Here is a 21,440-nt window from a genome sequence, read left to right as displayed (position 1 = left end):
TTTACTATCAGAACTGTGATTTGCTTTCATTGCCACCAACAAGCCACAGAGTTGTGTAGACACATGCATGTGTGTGTTAATACATACACACCCCTCAATTTTAGTGTTCACAGATTTAAACAATAAATGTGTAAGTGGAATCAATTCCAGGGCAGCGAAGAAGTGCATTTCAAAAGTACCTGTGGCAAAGAATGTTTGTTTATTATACAGAATCACTCTGTGTGGCTAAACAATGTTGAGATGGGCTTTGACTTGAAGAGGGACTTTTACACTTGAGAAAACTCAGATATATTAGACAGACTTATTATTTAATGTTTATATTGCTGGCGAGCAGGGAGACCTCAACCCAGAAGTAGAGATTTAGTCAGGGGTATTTTTGGTAAAAGTCATGGACAGGTCACAGGCTGTGAATTTTTATTTATTGCCCGTGACCTGTCCATGACTTTTACCAAAATTACCTGTGACTAAATCTTAGCCTTACTTATAACCAGTAACCTAATTATCTGCCCTAGCAAAAATGTAAATGTCTGCTTAGAACATGGGTGCTATAATGCAAAGAAAATCCTTGAAGTAGAATACCAGAAACAACACACGCCAGGCAGATTTGTGTTAGTACTCACCAGCTGGAAAAGCTTAAAGAAATCAACATTTGCATACAAGGAGTCTTCTATTTGCTGCAGGTTCTCCTGGGAAAGGGCACACATTGCATTGTACACAGCATGCATACCCCTTTGGCTGCTGAAGATAATGAAGCGGTTGAGTAGGGTCTGGCTACAGGCGATGTCCTTCAGAGTCAAGTCAGGGACTCCATAGGCAAACTGCAGCCAAAAGCAATTCACTTTTATCATTGTGGAACCTTCAGGCTTTTCAATAAGAACTAGAGACAATACTAATGCCTTGGTGGTTACAATTAGACCCTACCAATGCCTTCATGGACTGTAGGGTGACACAGCCATCTGAAGCCACAGCCCTCGAGTGACCGCCAATTGATGTCATGTGTAATCACCTCCCCTAGACAAGGCTTTTCTCCCCTCACTGGGGAATCCAAGTTGTTTTCAGAGACAGAAGTATTCTTGCCCCTCCCCACCACCTCAAGAAGGGCCTGTGTCATATCCAGTCATCCTGCTGGCTAAGGAGGAATGAATGTGGCTCCCACGTGTATGTCAGTGTTGCCCCAGAACCTGCCAAACATGCCATGTGGCTCTACCTTTGGTATGATCAAGCATGCTCCTAACCCTGGCTGACCAGAGAGCAAAGGGCCAACCCTATTCTGATTCTCAAACCTCCAATGACAACGAAGGTCTGGTCTACACACATATTTTGTACCACTGTAATTATTTCAGTTAGGGGTGACTTTTTACCAAAATAGTTATAGTAGTACAAGTCCTAGTGTGGCTGCAGTTATACTGGTTCCTTATGCAGATATAGGTTATTGTGTGCATACAAAGAGGGTTGTGCTACTTTAACTGCGCCAGTACATTAAAGCATCACAATTTGTGTGTGTAAACAAGGCTGTAGGGAATGTGTCAAATGACACAATTAAAACAACATTCACATATGAAATACAGCACACAACTGAAATTAATATTTTAAATGACTGCTTATATTTTGAGTGTGTGTGCAATTCAAGTTATTAGACAATGCGATACCCATAGCCAGGCCTGGCATCACACAGGATCTAAGGAGACATTCCCCCCCACCCCGATCTTCAAGGGCCCCCAAATTATTGTCAGAAAGGCCAAAATATGTGCAGTATGTACAATCCTCATCCATGATCTAAATTATAAATCACAGCAAAATCCTGACACAGTAGCCAAATTTTACTTTTATAACTCTTAAAATCCAAGATTTTCCCCTGGGGCCTAACTAGTTCCTACACACCTTGAAGGTTGTTTGTTATTTTAAATAGGAATATCCAGAGGCCCCCCCAAATACCCAATTCCCCTCCCACCGCCCCAAATGGGACCCTAGAACTGGCCCTGCCCATCGCACTATGGGAAGGATAGGCTCTCGCCCTCTAAGGGAACTGTGCTGGGATAAGCACACTCTGTAATGGCACTGCTTCAGGCTAATCTGCAGCAGTGATAATCTCGTCATTAGATGATCAATCTTCAAAAGTTAAATATGACAGATCAATGGAGTGTGGCCTGTGACTGTGCCATGTGATGTCCCCTAGGGGTGATCTGCTGTTGCAAAGTTACTTTATACTGATGCCTAAACTCATTAACACTATGCGAGCCAGATATTCTAAGGACTCATGGCTATATTATTAGCACAACTCTGATAGTAAGGGAGAGGATAGAAAGCAACAGAAGACATGTCAGTACTGACTGGACTTTTAAGTTTGGTTTGTGTTTTTCAGGCAAAATCCAAAGAGGGATGGGTGAGAACAAGTTAAAAGTTGGATTGTTCCAGTTTGACTGAATTAACCCACTGTGGTGAAGGCATTTGCTCAAAGCTTGGGAAGCACAGACAGCATTTTTGAATGTGGACACAAGAGCTATATCTACACTACATTGTAAACCCGGGTTGGTGGGACCTGTGCTTGTGGAGACAGTGTTTCCAAGTCCATGCTTAAGCGTCCATACTGCATTGAAAACTTGGGTGTACAATTGCTGGACCTGGGTCTCACAACCAAGCTAACGCATTATACTGCACTACTACTGACTTGGGTCTGTGGCTTGAGCTATGTCCACACTACAAGATGACAGGGCTTGGACAGAAGTCACAGTGGGACTCCCCGCCACTCCAGTCAATCCTGTTCTGAGTAGTTGGCGACCAGAGTCAGAAGATTTGCGTGTGTACGTTAGCGGGGGTTTGGGCTCAAACCTGAGTCTAAGCCCCAGTTTACAAGGCAGTGTAGATGTATTCAAAGTGTTTCACAAGTGTTCCAGATGCCTGGCTTGGGGTTGGCAATACCTAAGTTCCAGGCTCAAAGTGAGCTGCACTTATGGCTAGTAAGAATGCTTTGTTTGGATTTGTAAAGCAAGTGAGGAAACCATGACGTGGATGTTACTGGTAGGGATTCATCGCAGAACAGCAAGAGGTTATTTTATTTACACAATGTAGCTGCCCTGTGAGACTGCCCAGGAACAGAAGAGGTTAGAAAAACACCCAATCTCCACCCTTTTAAGTTGTTCTACAATGTGGGCTGTAGCCAACCTTTTCTAAGCTGCTTATCTTTTTCTGTGCTGCAACCCAAAAGCAACTCTTTAGAGGAAAACTCTACTAATTTTATCAGTGTGTCACTGTTTAGCCAGAACATGCAAGCTGAAGTACAAACTATTTTTCAACTAGCAGGCTTTTTGATCAGTTTTTGCTTTCATTTCAGTGTGTCAGTTCCTGCACACCCAGCATGGTAGGAGGTTGGAGCTAGAGCAGTAGCTAGCTGTTTGCCAAGGAGTGAGACTCTTGTTAACAAGTTTCTTTGAGGTTGGAGGAAAGAGAGGGAGAGATTGCGTTTAACTATGTATATGCGTAAAAGATCCAGATCTGGAATAGCAGAAGATCCTTGAGAGGACATATGGTCTTGTGATTACGCCTCTGTAGCAAGACTCAGAAGATCTGTATTCTAGTCCTGTCTCTACCCCCTTCTCCAGCAGGGGCAAGTTACATGGGCTGCAGTTTTCAAAGGGGCCTATGGGAGTGAGGCATGCAATTCCCACTGAAAGTCACTCCCACAGGCCCTTTGAAAATTACAGCCTTAGGCCAGGTCTACACTAGAGACCTATATCCGTATAACTAAGTCGCTCAGGGGTGTGAAAAATCCACGCCTCTGAGAGACATAGTTATACCACCTAACACCCCATGTAGGCAGGGCTACATCAATGGGAGAGCTTCTCCTGTCAATGTAGCTACCACCTCTTGGAGAGGTGGATTAACTACACTGATGGAAGAAGTTCCCCCATCGGCATAGGAGCGTCTTCTCTTACATGATACAGCGGTGCAGCTGCATTGGTGCAGCTGCGCAGAAGCAGCAATTTAAGTGTAGACCTGCCCTTAATCTCCCTGTGTCTCAGCTCACGATGGGTGAAGTGTGGCTAATACATGCTCTACCTCATAGGGTGAAATTAACCTTTGTAAGATGAGCTGCTGCTACAGTGACTAGTGCCAAAAGCCTAGAAATAAACTGTACCCATGGAAATCTACAATGGCTGTCAACAGAGCTTGTTGAAATTCAGAATGTTTTCTGCAAAACATTTTGGTTTCTTCTAACTGGCATTTTTCAATTAAAAAGTATTTGGTTGGAAAATTCCTGACCAGGGCTCATGGTCAACAACAGGTTTCCTTTGGCTCTTCCTCAGCTGGTGTTAAAAATCGTTCGGATTCTCATGTAGAAAGAGCCAAACTTTTCACAACACCATTACAGAAAGCATGACAGATATCCACGTTACAGGAAGTCAGGATCATGCTGTCTGCAGCTGTGTTGAAAATATTTTGGCCCTGTATATAGCCAAACTGTTTTCAATACTAGATAAGGAAAGGCACCTGGGAACCCACTATTAACAACCAGTCAACAATGGGTCATTTCCTTAGGATAGCAGACCTAGGAGGGGGATGAGGAGAGAAAGAAAATGTGAAGTGAGCCCCAACGGGGTCCTTTTCTGTATTTTTACTTCAGAAGCACTAGAGAGACCTAGCTTTTCAGCTCCTCAGGTGGTGTAAATTGACAAAGTGGCATTGAGGTCAGCTGAGATATGCCACTTTACACCAGCTACGGATCTGGCTGGGTGTGGGGGGGGGCTCACGGGGTGAGGGAGCTTCCCGTAGCTCTAGTCAGCCCTGTAGTGGATGAGTAATCTGGCAACCAGTCACACCAGCTAGAACCTGTAAAGTCTGAGAAGAAGTGAATGCAAGTTCATTAATCCCCCCCTCTCCTGCTGGCCACAAGCAGGCCCACACATTTCCAGCATTTGTGCTTTATGTGACAATGAAAAAGAAGAATTGTGTCATTCAGCCTGAATTATTTCCCCACCACCACCACCACCACACACACACAGCATGGAGAGCAGTAATCCCAGGGGTCTGATTCAGCAACGTTCATTCATCAGCACAGCATTCCTCTCAGAGCTCCCCAGCCACTAGCACACAGAAGGCCAAAGACAGCCTGGACTTAGTCACATACAATCCTCTGAGTAGCTACCTCAGGAATGATCTGACTTGCAATTTTCACTGTGAATTTTCTGAGTAGATCTATTATTCATTAAGGATCCAGGACAGCTGGTCTGGTTTTCACTGCTCCCATCTTTCTCCACGAGACAGTGCCATAAAGCCCCTGTGTGATCCAGCTGACATCAGGGAAGTGAAGTTAAACGTTTCTACCCACAGAGTTCTCTCTTGCTGCTCACCACATTGTTGAGTTAAAATGGGGCACAGCTGCACGATGTTCCTGAGCCAAGTCTTTGATCACAGGGCCAGATTCATTGCTAGGCAGTGTAGCTACCAGATATGAACTCAGCTGCTTTAGAGTAATGCAGGCAGCAAACCATAGTGCCTTGGTTCAGTCCATCCCCCAGGTATTTTTTAAGGCCAAAATAAGTCTGGATTCTGGAAAAACTAATGAAGGGGGAAGAGGCGCTATCACCCATCTGGTGCCTCCAGCTGGGCAGCTTTTTATTCCTGAATATACAAAGATTCCGCTCCACACAGATAACTGCCTTGCAGTAGCAGGTGGCTGCTGTTATACTAAAAGGCCTTGTCTACACTGGGTAGGGTACATGTAGCTACATGCCACAGTGAAAGGCAGGCTGCATCCACACTGTTGTGTAGCTACATGTGTGGTAGTGAAAGGCTCCAGGACACTATACTACTAAAAACAGCAGTATAGACAGGGGAGACACTGCTTAGGCATGTAGAGAGCCACGTAGGGAATACATGCTAGGGTTCTGGCATGCCTTTACTCTTCTCAACTAAGCAGTGGCTCATCATCTACACTGCTGGGGGCGTTTGCAGTGTACGTACTCTACCTGCTGCTGTAAGTGTAGACATAGCCTATATCAACCCACCTGTTCAGGGCGCACTTGAGAATTAATCAGCTGGAAAACCACTGAGTCTGAGAGGCCAGCATCATTCAGCAGAAAGGACGTCAGAGTCTCCTCTTCTTTCAAGAAGTCTCGGATTCTTAACCCTCTTCCTGAATGCAGAGGGAAGCAATGTAAAGAGCACTGAGAAGATGGACAAGGTGAATTAAAGAATGCCCTGCTTAGACCCATGGAAACTGTATGCTTTGACCAAGGTTTTCAATAGTTACTAGTGACTTTGAGGTCCACCACGAGACACCTGAATAGCGTTTTGTTTTCAGAAAATATTGAGCACCCACCATCTGAAAATCAGATCTCCTAAACAGTGCTTGAATTATGGGGGAAAAAGTAGGGGGCCCTTAATGAACATACGTATTTAAAAACACACACACATGCCAACCTGACATCTCCCCCGTCCCCCGCACTTTGAATGAGACAAAAGTGAGGTAGCCCCTTAAAGCAGTAAGAGGGCCTTCCCCATAGTTGAGCACGACTTTTAAAAGCTCCTCAAGGTAAGCAACTGAAAACGGAGGCACCCAAAATCACTGGTCACATTTGGAAATCTTGCCTTTTCTTTTGAAGTCATGTTTTGTTTTATATATTCAGTTACTATGATGTTGTGACGTCCCAGTCTCCCCCTCCCCCTTCTGCTGGGTGTTGTACAAACAACCTTTGACAATCGGTGTCATTTACACTCACTTCGCATTCACTGTCAACAGCAACGTGCGCAAACAGCCTAATTTTATATTTTGTAAGAATGGCCCTTTTAAAACTTTTCACAGGCAAAACTTCATTACTCTTTTCAAGGGGCATGTCTCAAGGAACAGCATTAAAGCTTTATAGTCCCCACTATTAAACAAATCCTACTCAAGAAACAATACACACAGACACAAACACACAAGAAAGGCCACAAAATTCCATTCCTTCCATCTTTATGATAATATATATAATTTACAGTAATGGGTCCAAAACACCTTAACTCCTAATAAGGTTACTAATGAACCAAACCCTGAAAACTCTTGCTGATGTCAACAGGAATTTTGCATGAAAACTGTCCAAGTAAAAGCTTAGTAAGGATCTCAGAATTTGGCCCATAAGTTCTGAACCATTACTGTTGAATGTTCTAGTGTATCTCATAGATAGTGCAGATAGTGCCACCCATACTTAAGGTTGTTGGACACCTCCCATTATAAGATCCTGTTTTCAGTTGCTTTTAACTTCACCAGACTAGTGTTTGGGATGAAATTTTCCATGCTAGATGTCTGCCTCACATTAAATTGTCTTGGAAAATTTCAGCAAAAACAGTTCAGCTGTTTCTCAGAATGAAGCTAGGGGAAAATGGTTTTTTTGCCCATATTAAAAACAATTCTTATAATTGTCTGAGAAACTCTAGTGCTCCATGCTTTGCAGCAGGCTCTTGAAATTTGGCTGGGGAGCTTGAGGGAGAAGGGAGGTTGCACTGGTGTCAGGATGTGTCATCTTTTGCCATCCCTGGGAAAATCTGCTAAACTTGGCCAAGTTCTGAGCTTCTGAATATCTCAGTTCACACTCAGTAGAGACTTGTTAGGGTTTGGCAGGTAAATACGCCAAAGATTCCATCAGCACTGAACACGCACAGGAGTCCAGGGGCTGAGCAAGACCTTCTCTGTAATTGCTCCTGCAGGAAACCTAGGGTTGCTGTGGCACCAAGGACAGGAACTGAGAGCAGGGAGACTGTATCCTGTGCTTTCTGTGCTCCCCACTGTTCGTGCCTCACCAGTGTGGAGGAGAGATCAGGCTCCCAGGCATGCAGAAAAGTTAGGAGCTGGGACTAGGGAAATGGCAAAGGGAGAGACTGGGTGGGATGTGGACTGTGATGGGGTGGCCGATTCTTGGGACTGGTTCAAAGAGCCAGGGGAAGGTGGACTGATACAAACAACCTTAATTGTGGCATTTCCTAATTTTTGTATGCTTGACTTTTCCCCCTTAATGTTCTCTTAACACAGTTTATATATGTAATTTACACACACACACACACACACACACACACACACAGAGCTAGTAATTCCTTCCATGCAGAGGAAAGAGTAGTGCTTCTCATCCTGTTTCTTTATCCCCCAGCATGAGTTTTGTTGGCTGCTTTATGAACAAGCAGAATACAACTTTTATTTTAAAATAAATCAGGCTATTGACTTTTTTTTTTTAAACTGGGATTCTGAAGCAGCACTAATATTGGGCTACACAGGATGCCTGGCAGCTAGAACACACTTGTTTATTTTCTGACTTAAATAGAGTTGACATGCCCTGTAAAGGAACACCAAATGCAGAACTGGGATTGCAAAGAAAGTTGAAAAGCTTGAAAAACCTGGAGTGCAGCCCTGGAACTCTGAACTTCAAAGCTCTGGCATTTTGTGCTTTCCCTCACTCCCACAGAGCTGATTGTTTGGAATCAGTTTTTGCAGCTCGCTTCCAAAATGCAGCTCAGAATATATTTGTGTTCTTAAAAAGCCTACATTTTGGGGTATTTTGAGGTGCCCCAAGCTATTCACAATGAGTTAGTCCTCTCAAGGCATCCATACAGTATATGCACACACCATCCTAGAAAACCTGCATCAGATGGTTTATTGGAGTCACTGTATATATTGTCTTATTAACAAATATTTGCTGAGTCACAATATTAGATTTTAGTGCGCGCGCACATACACACACACACTTCTGAGGTGAAGGACTTGTAGCTAGAATAGGTCACTCTCCAGGGCAATCCATTTTTGTCCCACTAATTTTGGGAGTGTCCTTTTAGAATTTAAATCAATAATTTGTAAGGCCATTCAAATACAGAATGTTTAAATGTACGTTTATCAACAGGCAGGTGTGAATTGTATTGTCACTCCTGACATTATCTGCAGAGGCGAGGATTACCCAGCTCTTGGGCGGGAATGTACTACAGTCTAAAGAATATAATGAAACAAATTGCCTGCAATTCTTTCAGGATTAGTCCTCATTGTTTCCATAAACTGGATCATAATGCGCAATTCCTCCCAGATTCTGCCCAAGTCATGGATTTCAGATGCTTGGAGTAGAAGCTCTTGAGCATCTTGATACACTCTTGCTAAGCTGAAAGAAGAATCAATGAGTCATTAGAAAAGACTAATGACACAGGGCAGATAAGACAAATCTTAGATGTCATGGGAAACACGGAAACAAAGAGCATGAGGCTCTTCACACACAGGTTAATCTGGTCATACTGTTCACTAGACATATGGAGCAATGTTTGGATCTGGATTAGAATCCAAACTTCCCCAAAGTTTGAGCATGTTAAAACTTGGGATTTTGGTTAAACCCTTTGGAATGGCTTTAATGTTGTCAGGCTATAGACATGTCAACCTCTATGGATTCATTACAGCAGCATCAATCTAACGACTATTACAGAGAGACTATTTGAGCTATTGTAACAGAATCAAAGTTTGCACTAACCAGCAGCAACCTATAAGACCAATTTGAAAATGAAAATTACTTTGAGCCTAATTTGGTCATGCTTACTCATGTTGAGTAGTATTTTACTCAGGGTGCAGCCTTCCCACCCCATAGAGTAAGGTACAGTAGTACAATACAAGTAAGGGTGCAAGAATCAGGCTCTGTATTTGTGGAACAGGTGCAAATAAATTCTAATAAGTAGCAGTGAGAAACAGAGCACATCTAGGTATTGAGCTGTCACGGATGACCACACCCTATGCAGTGGGCATGAGATAGAACCTGGACATACATCGGTGCTGAAACACTGCATTTCTTTAAGAGTGCTATATTTTTCCGTACAAAGACTGATACTTCCAACCTAAATAACTTATTTTAGATGATAGGAAATAGCAAAACAAGAAGGAAGTCAAGTCAAATCTCTCAGAGAGCACAGTGTGTTTGCCTCTTCTGATGTGTTGAATCTGATTTACCTCACAAAGCAGCAGCAGGAAAAAGAGACTACCTAGAAAAGTAAAGATAGCTTTAGATAGCTTTAGATAAGCTATTACCAGCAGGAGAGTGGGGTGGGGGGAGAGAAAACCTTTTGTAGTGATAAACACCCATTTTTTCATGGTCTGTGTGTATAAAAACTTCTTCCGTATTTTCCACAGTACGCATCTGATGAAGTGAGCTGTAGCTCACGAAAGCTTATGCTCAAATAAATTGGTTAGTCTCTAAGTTGCCACAAGTACTCCTTTTCTTTTTGCGAATACAGACTAACACGGCTGTTACTCTGAAACCTAGAAAAGTAAAGGTGCATTATACAGAAAACAAATACACTAGCTCATAGGCCACTCAGTTTGATTTAACATTTTAAATGTTCACAGATAAACAAAAAAAGAAAGTGGAATGAAAAGGGAAAACCAAAAGTGGGCCAGTTTCAGATGGCTGCACCTTTGATGGCCGTGATGTTGTTAGCTCATGGATGTTTCCGCTTTGGAGTCTCTAAAGCAACGTTACTCAGATTGAGGCTCATCAACTGCAAGTGACTCTTTAATGTGTCTTTCTGTAGCTCTTTGCAGCACATGATATTAAAACATTGTGATTTAATTATTAACCAACCAGGATGCTTTTCCTATATTAACAACCAACTGTAATGGATAAAATAATAATACTTGGTCAGTCATTTTGCTGTGTGAATAAACTAAACTAAATATTTCCCATCATACTGTTTAAATATGAATATATAGTACTACAGTAAATGGAACAATGAATTCACACTAATGTGGCTCGTTTAGGCAATGTTGATTGCTAATTTGGCTCTTGAACCTCAGAGGTCCGATTATCACTTCTCAAAAGATAAAACCACCCCCGACAAGTGGGCATGTGGCCATTACTTTCTGCATGTTTTAACAGATTTTGCAATTGTCCTCATTTTACTCTAGATGTCCTTGCCCTGCTAAACTCTGACTTGCATGAGTCAGCTATAATACACAACACACAAAAGCACTTGCAAAGATCGTTCTGACCAAAAGATCAGAATTTTGCCCATCTCCCCATGAGTAAATTTAGTGTTTGAGAATTGACAGACTGAGGGAAGTCTTTTATATGTTACCAAGACAGGTACAGCATGGGCGGAGTCAATGCAAGCTTTCCCACATTGCCGGTTTGCCCCAGTCCTGATTTAGAGGAAGTATCTCAAATGGTGGGAAAAGACAATTCAGGTTCTATACTCTTAAATCCTGGGCCTTTGTTCTTAGACTTCTACTATAATTGGCAACTGAAGTGGTGGTTTTTGTGATGTGGACACCTGTTCACTGGCAATTGGAGGGACACCACCAAACTCAATTCACACAGGCCATAGAACTGCCATCAGATGCAACCTTTTGGTCTTTATTGACCAGGGATAGATCTAGATCTAGATCTACATGCTACCGTTACCTCCATCCTGAACCATCCAGTCTTCCTGGATGCTCAACTTTCTGCCAAGGGCTGGATTTTAATTCACACTGCAGAATAATTCTATAAAATACCCTTTATCATGAATCCATCCCATTGATAGGGGATGGGGATTACAGCCAATCTGAGGGTGGACTTTGTGTCTGAAGTTATTCCATGACTGCTCACCAAGATCTGTCACATCTGTGATATGCATTAGAGACAGGCTGCTAGGCATTTCTCCAGGACCTCAGTATACTAATGCAGCCCCAACCTAGCACACACATCTCTTTTCCCTGAATGCAGTAGGTTCCTCATTGCTTACATGGAATTGTTGTAGTTAGACACAATGCCAGGAGATTCTCCACGGGTGGGGCTGCGGAAACAAGGATTGTTCATATTACAGAAGATGCCCTGTAACCATGGCAGTGTTCCTGCAGAGGGCATAGCCTTATTTGGAAAATGGCCTGCGTATATGAAACAGAGAAGAGAAGACAAAATATTAATTGTTGGGTTTCATTCCTAAGGCAGCTTGAATGAACATTAGGAGCTTCACACGTTTTCCTGTTGCAAGAGGAATGTTATGGTTACTTTGTTAGCCAGGAAAGTTTTTTTCAGGTTTTTGTCTTTGTCAAATAAAAAGACATATGTTCTGTATATTATTTTCAAAACCACTCAGAATTGGTCTAACTCTGCTCCCTCTGAAGTCAGTGGTAGAACTCCCATTGATTTCAAAGGGAGCAGAGTTAGGCCAATGCTGACCATTTTGAAAATCCCACCCTCCACATTTACTAAAATGATTATGTTAAGGACCATGTCATATTAATATTCACAAACGTGAGAGTTAGAGGGGAGTAATTCCAGGCCTTCCAACCAAATAATTAATTTAATAGAATCATAGAAGATTAGCGGTGGAAGAGACCTCAGGGAGGTCATCTAGTCTAACCCCCTGCTCAAACCCGGACCAACCCCAACTAAATCATCCCAGCCAGGGCTTTCTGAAGCCCTAGGTAACCTATTCCAGTGCTTCATCACCCTCCTAGTGAAATAGTTTTTCCTAATATCCAGCCTAGACCTCCCCCACTGCAACTTGAGACCATTGCTTCTTGTTCTTTCATCTGCCACCACTGAGAACAGCCTAGCTCCATCCTCATTCGCCTTCCTCTGTAGCATGGGGCACGGGTCACTTGCTGGAGGATTCTCTGCTCCTTGAAGTCTTTAAACCACAATTTGAGGACATCAATAACTCAGACATAGATGAGAGGTTTTTCGCAGGGTGGGTGGGTGAGATTCTGTGGCCTGCATTGTGCAGGAGGTCGGACTAGATGATCATAATGGTCCCTTCTGACCTTAGTATCTATGAATCTTCGGAACCCCCCTTCAGGTAGTTGAAGGGTGCTATCAAATCCCCCCCTCATTCTTCTGTTCTGCAGACTAAATAAACCTAGTTCCCTCAGCCTCTCCTCATAAGTCATGTGCCCCAGCCCCCTAATCATTTTAATTGCCCTCCGCTGGATTGTCTCCAGTTTGTCCACATCCTTTCTGTAATGGGGGGGCCCAAAACTGGATGCAATGCTACAGATGTGGCCTCCCTAGTGCCCTTGATCTGCTGGCAATGCTCCTATTAATGCAGCCCAATATGCCATTAGCCTTCTTGGCAACAAGGGCACACTGTTGACTCATATCTAGCTTCTCGTCCACTGTAACCCCCAGGTCCTTTCCTGAAGAACTGCTGCTTAAGCCAGTCGGTGCCCGGCTTGTAGCAGTGCATGAAATTCTTCCGTCCTAAGTGCAGGACTCTGCACTTGTCCTTGTTGAACCTCATCAGATTTCTTTTAGCTTAATCCTCCAATTTGTCTATGTCACTCTTGACCCTATCCCTACCTTCCAGTGTATCTACCTCTCTCCCCATCTTAGTGTCATCCGCGAACTTGCTGAGGGTGAAATCCATCCCATCATCCAGATCATTAATGAAGATGTTGAACAAAACCGGCCTCAGGACTGACCCCTGTGGCACTCCATGTGATACCAGCTGCCAACTAGACATCAAGCCGTTGATTACTACCCGTTGAGCCCAATGATCTAGCCATCTTTCTATCCACCTTATAGTCCATTCATCCAATCCATACTTTTTTAACTTGCTGGCAAGAATACTGTGGGAGACCGTATCAAAAGCTTTGATAAAGTCAAGATATATCACATCCACCGCCTTCCCCATATCCATGGAGACAGTTATCTCATCATAGAAGGCAATCAGGTTGGTCAGGCATGACTTGCCCTTGGTGAATCCATCTTGACTCTTCCTGATCACTTTCCTCTCCTTCAAGTGCTTCAAAATGGATTCTTTGAGAACCTGCTGCAGGATTTTTCCAGGGAATGAGGTGAGGCTGACCAGTCTGTAGTTCCCCGCATTTTCTTTTCTTCCCTTTTTAAAAGATGGGCACTATATTTGCCTTTTTCCAATTGTCCAGACGTCCCCTGATCACCATGAGTTTTCAAACATAATGGCCAATTTCTCTGCAATCACATCAGCCAACTCCCTCAGCACCCTCGGACGCATTAGATCCAGCCCCATGGACTTGTGTGCATGTCCAGCTTTTTCTAAATAGTCCTTAACCTGTTCTTTCACCACTGAGGGCTGCTCACCTCCTCCCCATACTGTGCTGCCCAGTGCAGCAGTCTGGGAGCTGACCATATCTGTGAAGACCGAGACAAAAAAAGCATTGAGTACTTCAGCTTTTTTCACATCGTCTGTCACTAGGTTGCCTCCCCCATTCAGTAAGGGTCTCACACTTTCCCTGACCACCTTCTTGTTGCTAACATACGTGTAGAATCATAGAATCATAGAATTTCAGGGTTGGAAGGGACCTCAGGAGGTCATCTAGTCCAACCCCCTGCTCAAAGCAGGACCAATCCCCAATTTTTGCCCCGATCCCTAAATGGTCCTCCTCAAGGATTGAACTCACAATGCTGGGTTTAGCAGGCCAATGCTCAAACCACTGAGCTATCCCTCCCCTTCTTGTTACCCTTCACATCCCTTGCTAACTGCAACTCTAATTGTGCTCTAAATCTGCCTGATTACACCCCTGCACCTTCGAGCAATATTTTTATACTCCTCCCTAGTCATCTGTCCAAGTTTCCACTTCTTGTAAGCTTCCTTTTTGTGTTTAAGCTCACTGAAGATTTCACTGTTAAGCCAAGCTGGTTGCCTGCCATATTTGTTATTCTTTCTGCACATCGGGATGGTTTGTTCCTGCGCCCTCAATAAGGCTTCTTTAAAATACAGCCAGCTCTCCTGGTCTCCTTTCCCCCTCATATTAGCCTCCCAGGGGATCCTGCCCATCAGTTTCCTGAGGGAGTCAAAGTCTGCTTTTCTGAAGTCCAGGGTCTGTATTCTGCTGCTCTCCTTTCTTCCTTGTGTCAGAATCCTGAACTCGACCATCTCATGGTCACTGCCGCCCTCAGGTTGCCACCCACTTCTACTTCCCCTACCAATTCTTCCCTGTTTGTGAGCAGCAGATCAAGAGAGGCACGGCTCCTCGTTGATTCCTCCAGCACTTGCACCAGGAAGTTGTCCCCAACACTTTCCAAAAACTTCCTGGATTGTCTGGGCACTGCTATATGTCTCCCCCTCCCAGCTGATATCAGGGTGATTGAAGTCCCCCATGAGAACCAGGGCCTGTGATCTGGAAACTTCTGGGAAATTTCTTGGGAGGATTTCCAACAACAGGCCTAATTCTGGCCAGATCTATAACCTTGCAACCCCACCGATATCCCAGAGATTAAGTCAGACCAGTGTTTAGACCAATATGTGCGTAGAGCCAAGCAATTACATTTGGAAATGAGAAGAGGGGTTATTGGCAGAAGAAGGTGCCACCAATGGCAGAGAAATAAGCAGCACTCAGAATCCTCAGAACAGACAACTCCCAGTATCTACTATTAGGATAGTATTGGTATGGCTGCTGCCTTTATAAGCAGGGAAATGGCCCATAAATTAACATAGGATTTTTTGTTGTGTTATAATGTCCCTGAATTAAAGTATGTCCCCAAATTACTAAAACTATAAACTACTTAGGGCAGGGCCATCTTTTTATGTGTACAACACTTAGCACAACTGGGCCTTGAGTCCTGATTGGGGCCTCTAGACATTAATAATTTTTATTGCAATAATTATTATTGTTTTAGTTTTATAACATATATTCTTACATTCATGTTGGCGATAGACTGGGTTAGCCTTCCTCAGCCAGACAAGGACAAGAAATAAAGACAAAGGCCATGCAAGCTCCACCAGAAAACGAAGCTGGGGAGAAAAAAGTATATACAAAATAAATGTGACATAATTAATCCAGCAATTTACCAAACAGAGCCCCACTGAACATCACCATGAACCCAGTGCTCCTCTCCCTCCCCTGGAAGAATGTTTAAAAACCAAGGGCAATTAAAGAGCTAAGGTGAAAAAAAAGAAGAGGCAGCAGGTGCTAAAAAGCTAAGAATAGAGGACTAAAATAATAGCAAAAAATAATTCTAGACTGTTGTTGAGAAGAGCAGCTAGTGAGACAGTGACGCAGGACTGCCGGGCTGGGTGGGGGAGGCTGGAGAAGAATAAGAATAGTAAACATGCACTGAGCTTCTCATGAAATGGGATTAACAGCCTCTGTGGCCCACAGGAAATTATAGGGATGAAAAAGGACAAGGTTCATGTAGCACACCTGAAACCAACGCCTTCTGCTGAGTTAGCAGTTGTACCCCCACAAAATATATTTTCCCTTCAGATGCTTGTCTGGCTAGTTAAAACTATTCATTTTTTTCCCTTTTGATATCTTTCTTTGATAGCTATAGCATATAGCAACTACCACACATTCCCCACTTCGCTGGTCCTTTATTAGTATTGTTTGGTGCTGTATTTGCGCTGGGAGAGCTTGCTGTGTTTTTCTGTTCCTATCCACCTTGCGTTACATTTTTCTGTAACAGCCACAACACTCTTCCGAAATCCTGAGTAGTTAGTTTGCACATAGGAAATTCTCCCCCGAGGCACCAGATATGTACAGCAATCTGCAGAATGCATCATGTGCCCTGGGCCTTCTTCAGGCTAAATGGTGACAGGGGATCTAGCAGAAAGAAATTCCACAGTATAATTAAAAACAGGGTTTTGGAGCTGCTCTGTCTTTTCCACTGTAACTTTGTCTATTAGCTTTAATTAAGCTCAGCCTAGGTTTATGGCCGAAGGGTGGAGAAATTTTTGCCAAGCAAGCATTTCCTATTTTACACATTTAATCTTGAGTTAAAAAAATACAGTTTAGTGCTTCTAAAAGCCAGACAGGAGTTTGGGCTGGGGGGGGGAGAGGGAGGAGGGAGGTGGGAGCACTGCTAGACCAAGGGATTAGGAAACCTGACACTGTGCAGATCCTCCTGTTTTCCCACCTCTCTGGCCTGGAGTAAGGAGTAGCTGTGCAGTTGGAATGACGCCTCTCTGTAGGGTGACCAGACAGCAAATGTGAAAAATCGGGACGGGGGTGGGGGTGGGGGGAATAGGAGCCTATATAAGAAAAAGACCCCAAAATCAGGACTGTCCCTATAAAATCAGGACAATCTGGTCATCCTAACCTCTCTGTCCCTCCCAGCTTTCACCTCCCCAGCAGCTAATCTGGCCACAAGGCCTGGATTTTCCCTAAAAATTAACATCCACTTGAGTTCATTTGTTAGGATGACTGGACAGGCTCTACCACCAGTGATTTTAGTGGAAGAAAAATCAAACAGGCTCCTAGGGTATGTCTTCAGTGCAGAGTTCTCCAGGGTTCTTACTTGGGTGTTGTTGCCTCTAATCACCTCCTGTCCACATACAAAAATCTCAGTCTCAACCCAGGCTAGCTGGCTCCTCTCACGCGCTAGGCTAAAACCGTGTGCTGCTTTCACTCAACTTGGTAACCCAGCTAAAAAGTCACTTGAGTGCTGACAATACTCTAATGCCTTCCCACAGTTCCCTGTGTGTGCTCAGAAGGAAAGACAAGTTCTCCCACAGCTCACTGGGAAAGAATCTGAGTGGCTCAGCTCACTGCACCATACAGAGCCATGGGCTAAATGCCCTCAGAAGTTCTAGCGCCTCACACAGGGGAGCGCACCGCCACTTAGTACAGCGTTTGCCATGTGCTAGGCCCACACTCAGAAAGGGGCACAGTGCCCAGACCATGGCCCCACCCCCCTGCTCCGTTTGTGCTCCACCCTGAGGCCCCACCCACTGCTCACTCCTCTTTGCCCCATCTCCCTCGCTCGCTTCTCTCTGCCCCCTAGCCCCACTCCCGCACCCACAGCTGGCTCCTCTTTTCACCCCATGCCTGCCGGCCGCTCGCTTCTCTCTGCTCCCTGACCTCTCCTCTCCTTCCCCCTGCACACCCACCACTCGGTCCTCTCTGCCCCTACCCCCCACCCGCCTGCCCCCTCACTCCTCTCCACCCTCTGGCCCCTCCCCCACACAGGCCCCTTGCTCCTCTCCATCCCCTGGCCCCTCCTCGCCTCTACCCTCCCCATCTCCCACTCCTTTCCACCCCATGGCCCCACCCGTCCTCCATTCCCCCCCCCCCCCCGCTGCTCACCCTGAAGGCATAGTCCTTCCACTTTTAAAAGAGGGGGGCCATGGCCTCCTGACGCCCCCCCCCCCCCATTCAGGCACCCCTGTTGCCAGGTGTCCGGTTTTCAATCCGGAAGTCCAATCAAAAAGAAGACCTGGCAGTGTTGGGTCAGCACTGCTGACTGGACACTAAAAGTCCGGTTGCAGGAATATCCGCAATCAGCCTCCCCGCCAGGAGGGTGGGAAAAGCAGCTGCTTCTTCCTGGAGGAACTGCAGCTGTGCTGGAGAGAACTGGCTCCCCTGGCTCTGACAGAGAGAGGTAGGTGCTGGCTCCGCGCCACCCTGGGAGGGATCCTGTCTGTCCCCCATGCCCCACTGTGCTTGTCCCCCGGCTCCTGCCTCACTCCAGACAGCCCCGTCCTAGCACAGCCCTGCCGCTGCCTCTGACTCCCAACCCACAGCCCCTGGTATTCCAACCCTGGGATTCCCCTTCCAGCCCGGCTAGTGGCCCTCACTCCCAAGCCATAGCCCCCTGCCAGCCCATCCCTGGGCTCCCGCACAGAAATTAAGGAACAACGATAGATGAAGGCAAAAAAACCCCACCCTCTTCAGTGCAGTGAGAAGTGCATTAGACAAGACTTTTTAATTTTTGTTACTGAAAGTTGTGCATTTTATCCTCTGTGCAGCTATTGAAATCTCAAGGATTTTAATTCTAATCCTGCTCTGGTATATATACAATATATAGCTTTGTTTTATAATTTTACTATTATGTAGAGTTTACTACCATGTCCAGAAGTCTTTGATTTTTAGATGCCAAAGAAATTAAACACAACTCTTATTTATCAGATTAATTACATTTATCTTTTAATAATAGTTTTAAGGTCTGGCTTTAGAAAGTGCCATGCACTGAGTGGTCAAAAATGGTATTGTATATTATGAAGGACCAAATAGCTTATAATAGGCTCATTTATGGGGAAAAGTTTCATGCATGTTTATTCCTGCATTTCTTGGAAGTAGATAGTTGGTCCAGGTGATCAAGGCCGGCGAGTTATATATGGGCAGCAATGGGAGAGGGGACAAGCAGATTTAACATGGAGACCAGCAGATTGATGGATTGGATCCTGCAGTCCTTAAGCACACAGGTAGTCTAGTCTCCATTGACTTCAAGGTCTGAAGGAGCTATTGTAGAGGGCACAATGGCTGCTGTATTTCCTGCAATTGCTGCCATTTCCAGTGCCGCCTTCATTATTAATTTTTTTAAAACCACAAAATATTTGGGGTTAGCATGAATGTGAAAGATACTCTGTGAAACCTGACTTCATATCAGTAAGTCTCAGTTGAGTTTGCAAAATTGCAACATTAAAGGTGGCCTAAAGCAGATTCAACTAAGATCCGGTGGCAGATGACTGGCTATTTCTATTATAGGGCTCAAAGACAAAGGCACACTAAGAATCAGGTCTGTGTAGGGAATCATTTCAATCCATCCCACGATTCTGTGATAGCCGCAGGAATGTCTCACTTACCATAGTTCATGTCCCGTGTTTAAGCCATATTGTCTTTAGTTAGGGTTACCATACGTCCAAGTTTTCCTGGACATGACCCTTTTTTTTTCCATCCTCTGTCCTCTGACCAGGTAGATTTTTGAAATAATAGGAAATGTCCGGAAATGTCTGCTCCCGACATTGCAGCTCAGAAAGAGCAGTCTCCATGCCCTGATTGGTCCCTCCCCTGCATTCTGCCTGCCCCAGCCCCAGCCCAGCCTGCCAGGTAAGCAGAGCCACCAAGCGCCGCTATGCTGGACCACCTGCCCTCCTGCGGGGCCTCAGAACCCAGCCAGGAGGGATGACAGGGCCTGGCCCTGGCTCCCTGCCCTAAGGAGGGGGAGAGGCCCTCAGGGAGGCTCTGACTGAGAGGCTGGAGCTGCATCTTGGTCCTGTGCCTGCCATCCAGCTACCATGACAGGGAGCACAACGCTACCACCCACCTTGAGTGAGAGGCCACAGGTACCCCCTCCAGCGTCCACCAGGTACTTCCTACAGCAACCCCCAAATATCCCCTCCCAGTACACATACCCCAGTCCAGCACTCCTCCCCCACAAAATACCCCCTCAAGCAGCCCCCAGATAGCCCCTCTGAGGGGACACAACCCACCAGCACCCCCCAAATATTCCCTCCAGCACCGTACCTCCAGCTCCCCTTTCCCCTCTCCTGATAGTGTCTTTTATTTGGGAACTTGAAATATGGTAACCTATCTTTAGTTAGAAATATAAGGCCTGATCCTGTGAACTCCCTCAGCTTCTTTTGACTTGAAGCCAGTGGAAACAGAGAGCTTCCATCACCTCAGAGAACCAGGCTGTAAGCGCTTGTCTACGCTGGCAATTTACAGCGCTGCAACCGTCTCGCTCAGGGGTGTAAAAAAGCACCCCCCCCTTATAAATCGCCAGCGTAGACAGTGACCCAGCGCTGGTAGCTACGCCCCTCGTGGAGGTGGGTTTTTTAGAGCGCCGGGAGAGCTCTCTCCCAGAGCTGTGCCACGACCACACAAGCCACGTTAAAGCGCTACCATGGCAGCGCTTTAGCATTGCCAGTGTAGACTAGCCCTAAGATAATTTGGTTTAAAGAAATAAAAAATGAACAATAGTAAATAAGGCATTTATGTAATATATATTAGTTGTTCTGTCCTAGAGAAAGTATTACGTGAAAGGATTTAAAATGTTTCTCCAATTCTTGCTTACCTTGTTATTGTTGTCATTCAACCATGTAATAAAAAAAATTGAGCTTTTTTCTGTGCAGTTGGATTCACATCTAAATAGAAGTGCACATGAGTGGCAACATTAAGATTTGGAGCCAGACTTGCCCTAAGTTGTGGGGTACACAAGTCATTTTTGTTGGTGTCTATCTTTACAGCCAAGCACCAAAACCTCAGTACCCAGAACTATCTTCACTGTACGCCATGCTGTTTGTCAGATACTCAGTACAATGACCTCTGTTCTAAATTTATGCTGTAAAGTGCTTCTTGCAAACAAATGGACGAAGCCTACAGACAGGCCTACAGACACAGCACAGCCGATTTCACTCTGTGGTACGCACGCGTTTAGCAGGCTGATAAATGCACCAGTCATTTGACTATCTGCACTGTATTATTCTCAGCATGTTCTAAAGCAGAAACCCGAAGACTAGGATTTTATCTTTTACCTTTTGCCTTTTCCTGAGTGTCCAGTTCTTCCACAGCAGCAGTCTGACCTGTCTAAGGAAGCTCATTGTTCTTCTGCATCAACAGCGCCAGAAACCTGTAGTATAAAATGCATCCATCTTTATCTCTCACACTTGGGCTCAGATAATACCTGAAACAAAATTCTCAGCAGAATAACTGCCTTTAACTTCTGTTCTTTTTACATCTCTCTTTCCCTTTACTTTACTGGCCGTGCTTTTCAGTCATACCTTATACATCTTGTTCTAGACAAATGTTGAGCTACAGAATATGG

The 21,440-nt window shown here is 44.8% G+C and overlaps 1 protein-coding gene across 1 annotated transcript in view; it reads right to left on the bottom strand.

Annotated features, from left to right (window-relative positions):
* ABCA4 (ATP binding cassette subfamily A member 4) overlaps nucleotides 1–21,216 on the bottom strand; it is a 103,205-nt gene extending 81,989 nt beyond the window's left edge. The window contains exons 1-6 of the mRNA XM_043521510.1: nucleotides 21,151–21,216; nucleotides 15,597–15,690; nucleotides 11,716–11,857; nucleotides 8,974–9,113; nucleotides 6,006–6,133; nucleotides 621–818 (exon numbers count right to left, since the gene is read on the bottom strand). Coding sequence (XP_043377445.1) covers nucleotides 621–818; nucleotides 6,006–6,133; nucleotides 8,974–9,113; nucleotides 11,716–11,857; nucleotides 15,597–15,690; nucleotides 21,151–21,216 — 768 coding nt within the window. The remainder of the gene's footprint in view (nucleotides 1–620; nucleotides 819–6,005; nucleotides 6,134–8,973; nucleotides 9,114–11,715; nucleotides 11,858–15,596; nucleotides 15,691–21,150) is intronic.
* Between the last annotated feature and the right edge of the window lie 224 nt (nucleotides 21,217–21,440).

Source organism: Chelonia mydas, chromosome 8 (genome assembly GCF_015237465.2).
Source record: "Chelonia mydas isolate rCheMyd1 chromosome 8, rCheMyd1.pri.v2, whole genome shotgun sequence".
Classification (NCBI taxonomy): domain Eukaryota; kingdom Metazoa; phylum Chordata; order Testudines; family Cheloniidae; genus Chelonia; species Chelonia mydas.
The sequence above is the reverse complement of the archived record's forward strand: the minus strand, read 5'-3'. Positions and strand labels throughout refer to the sequence as shown.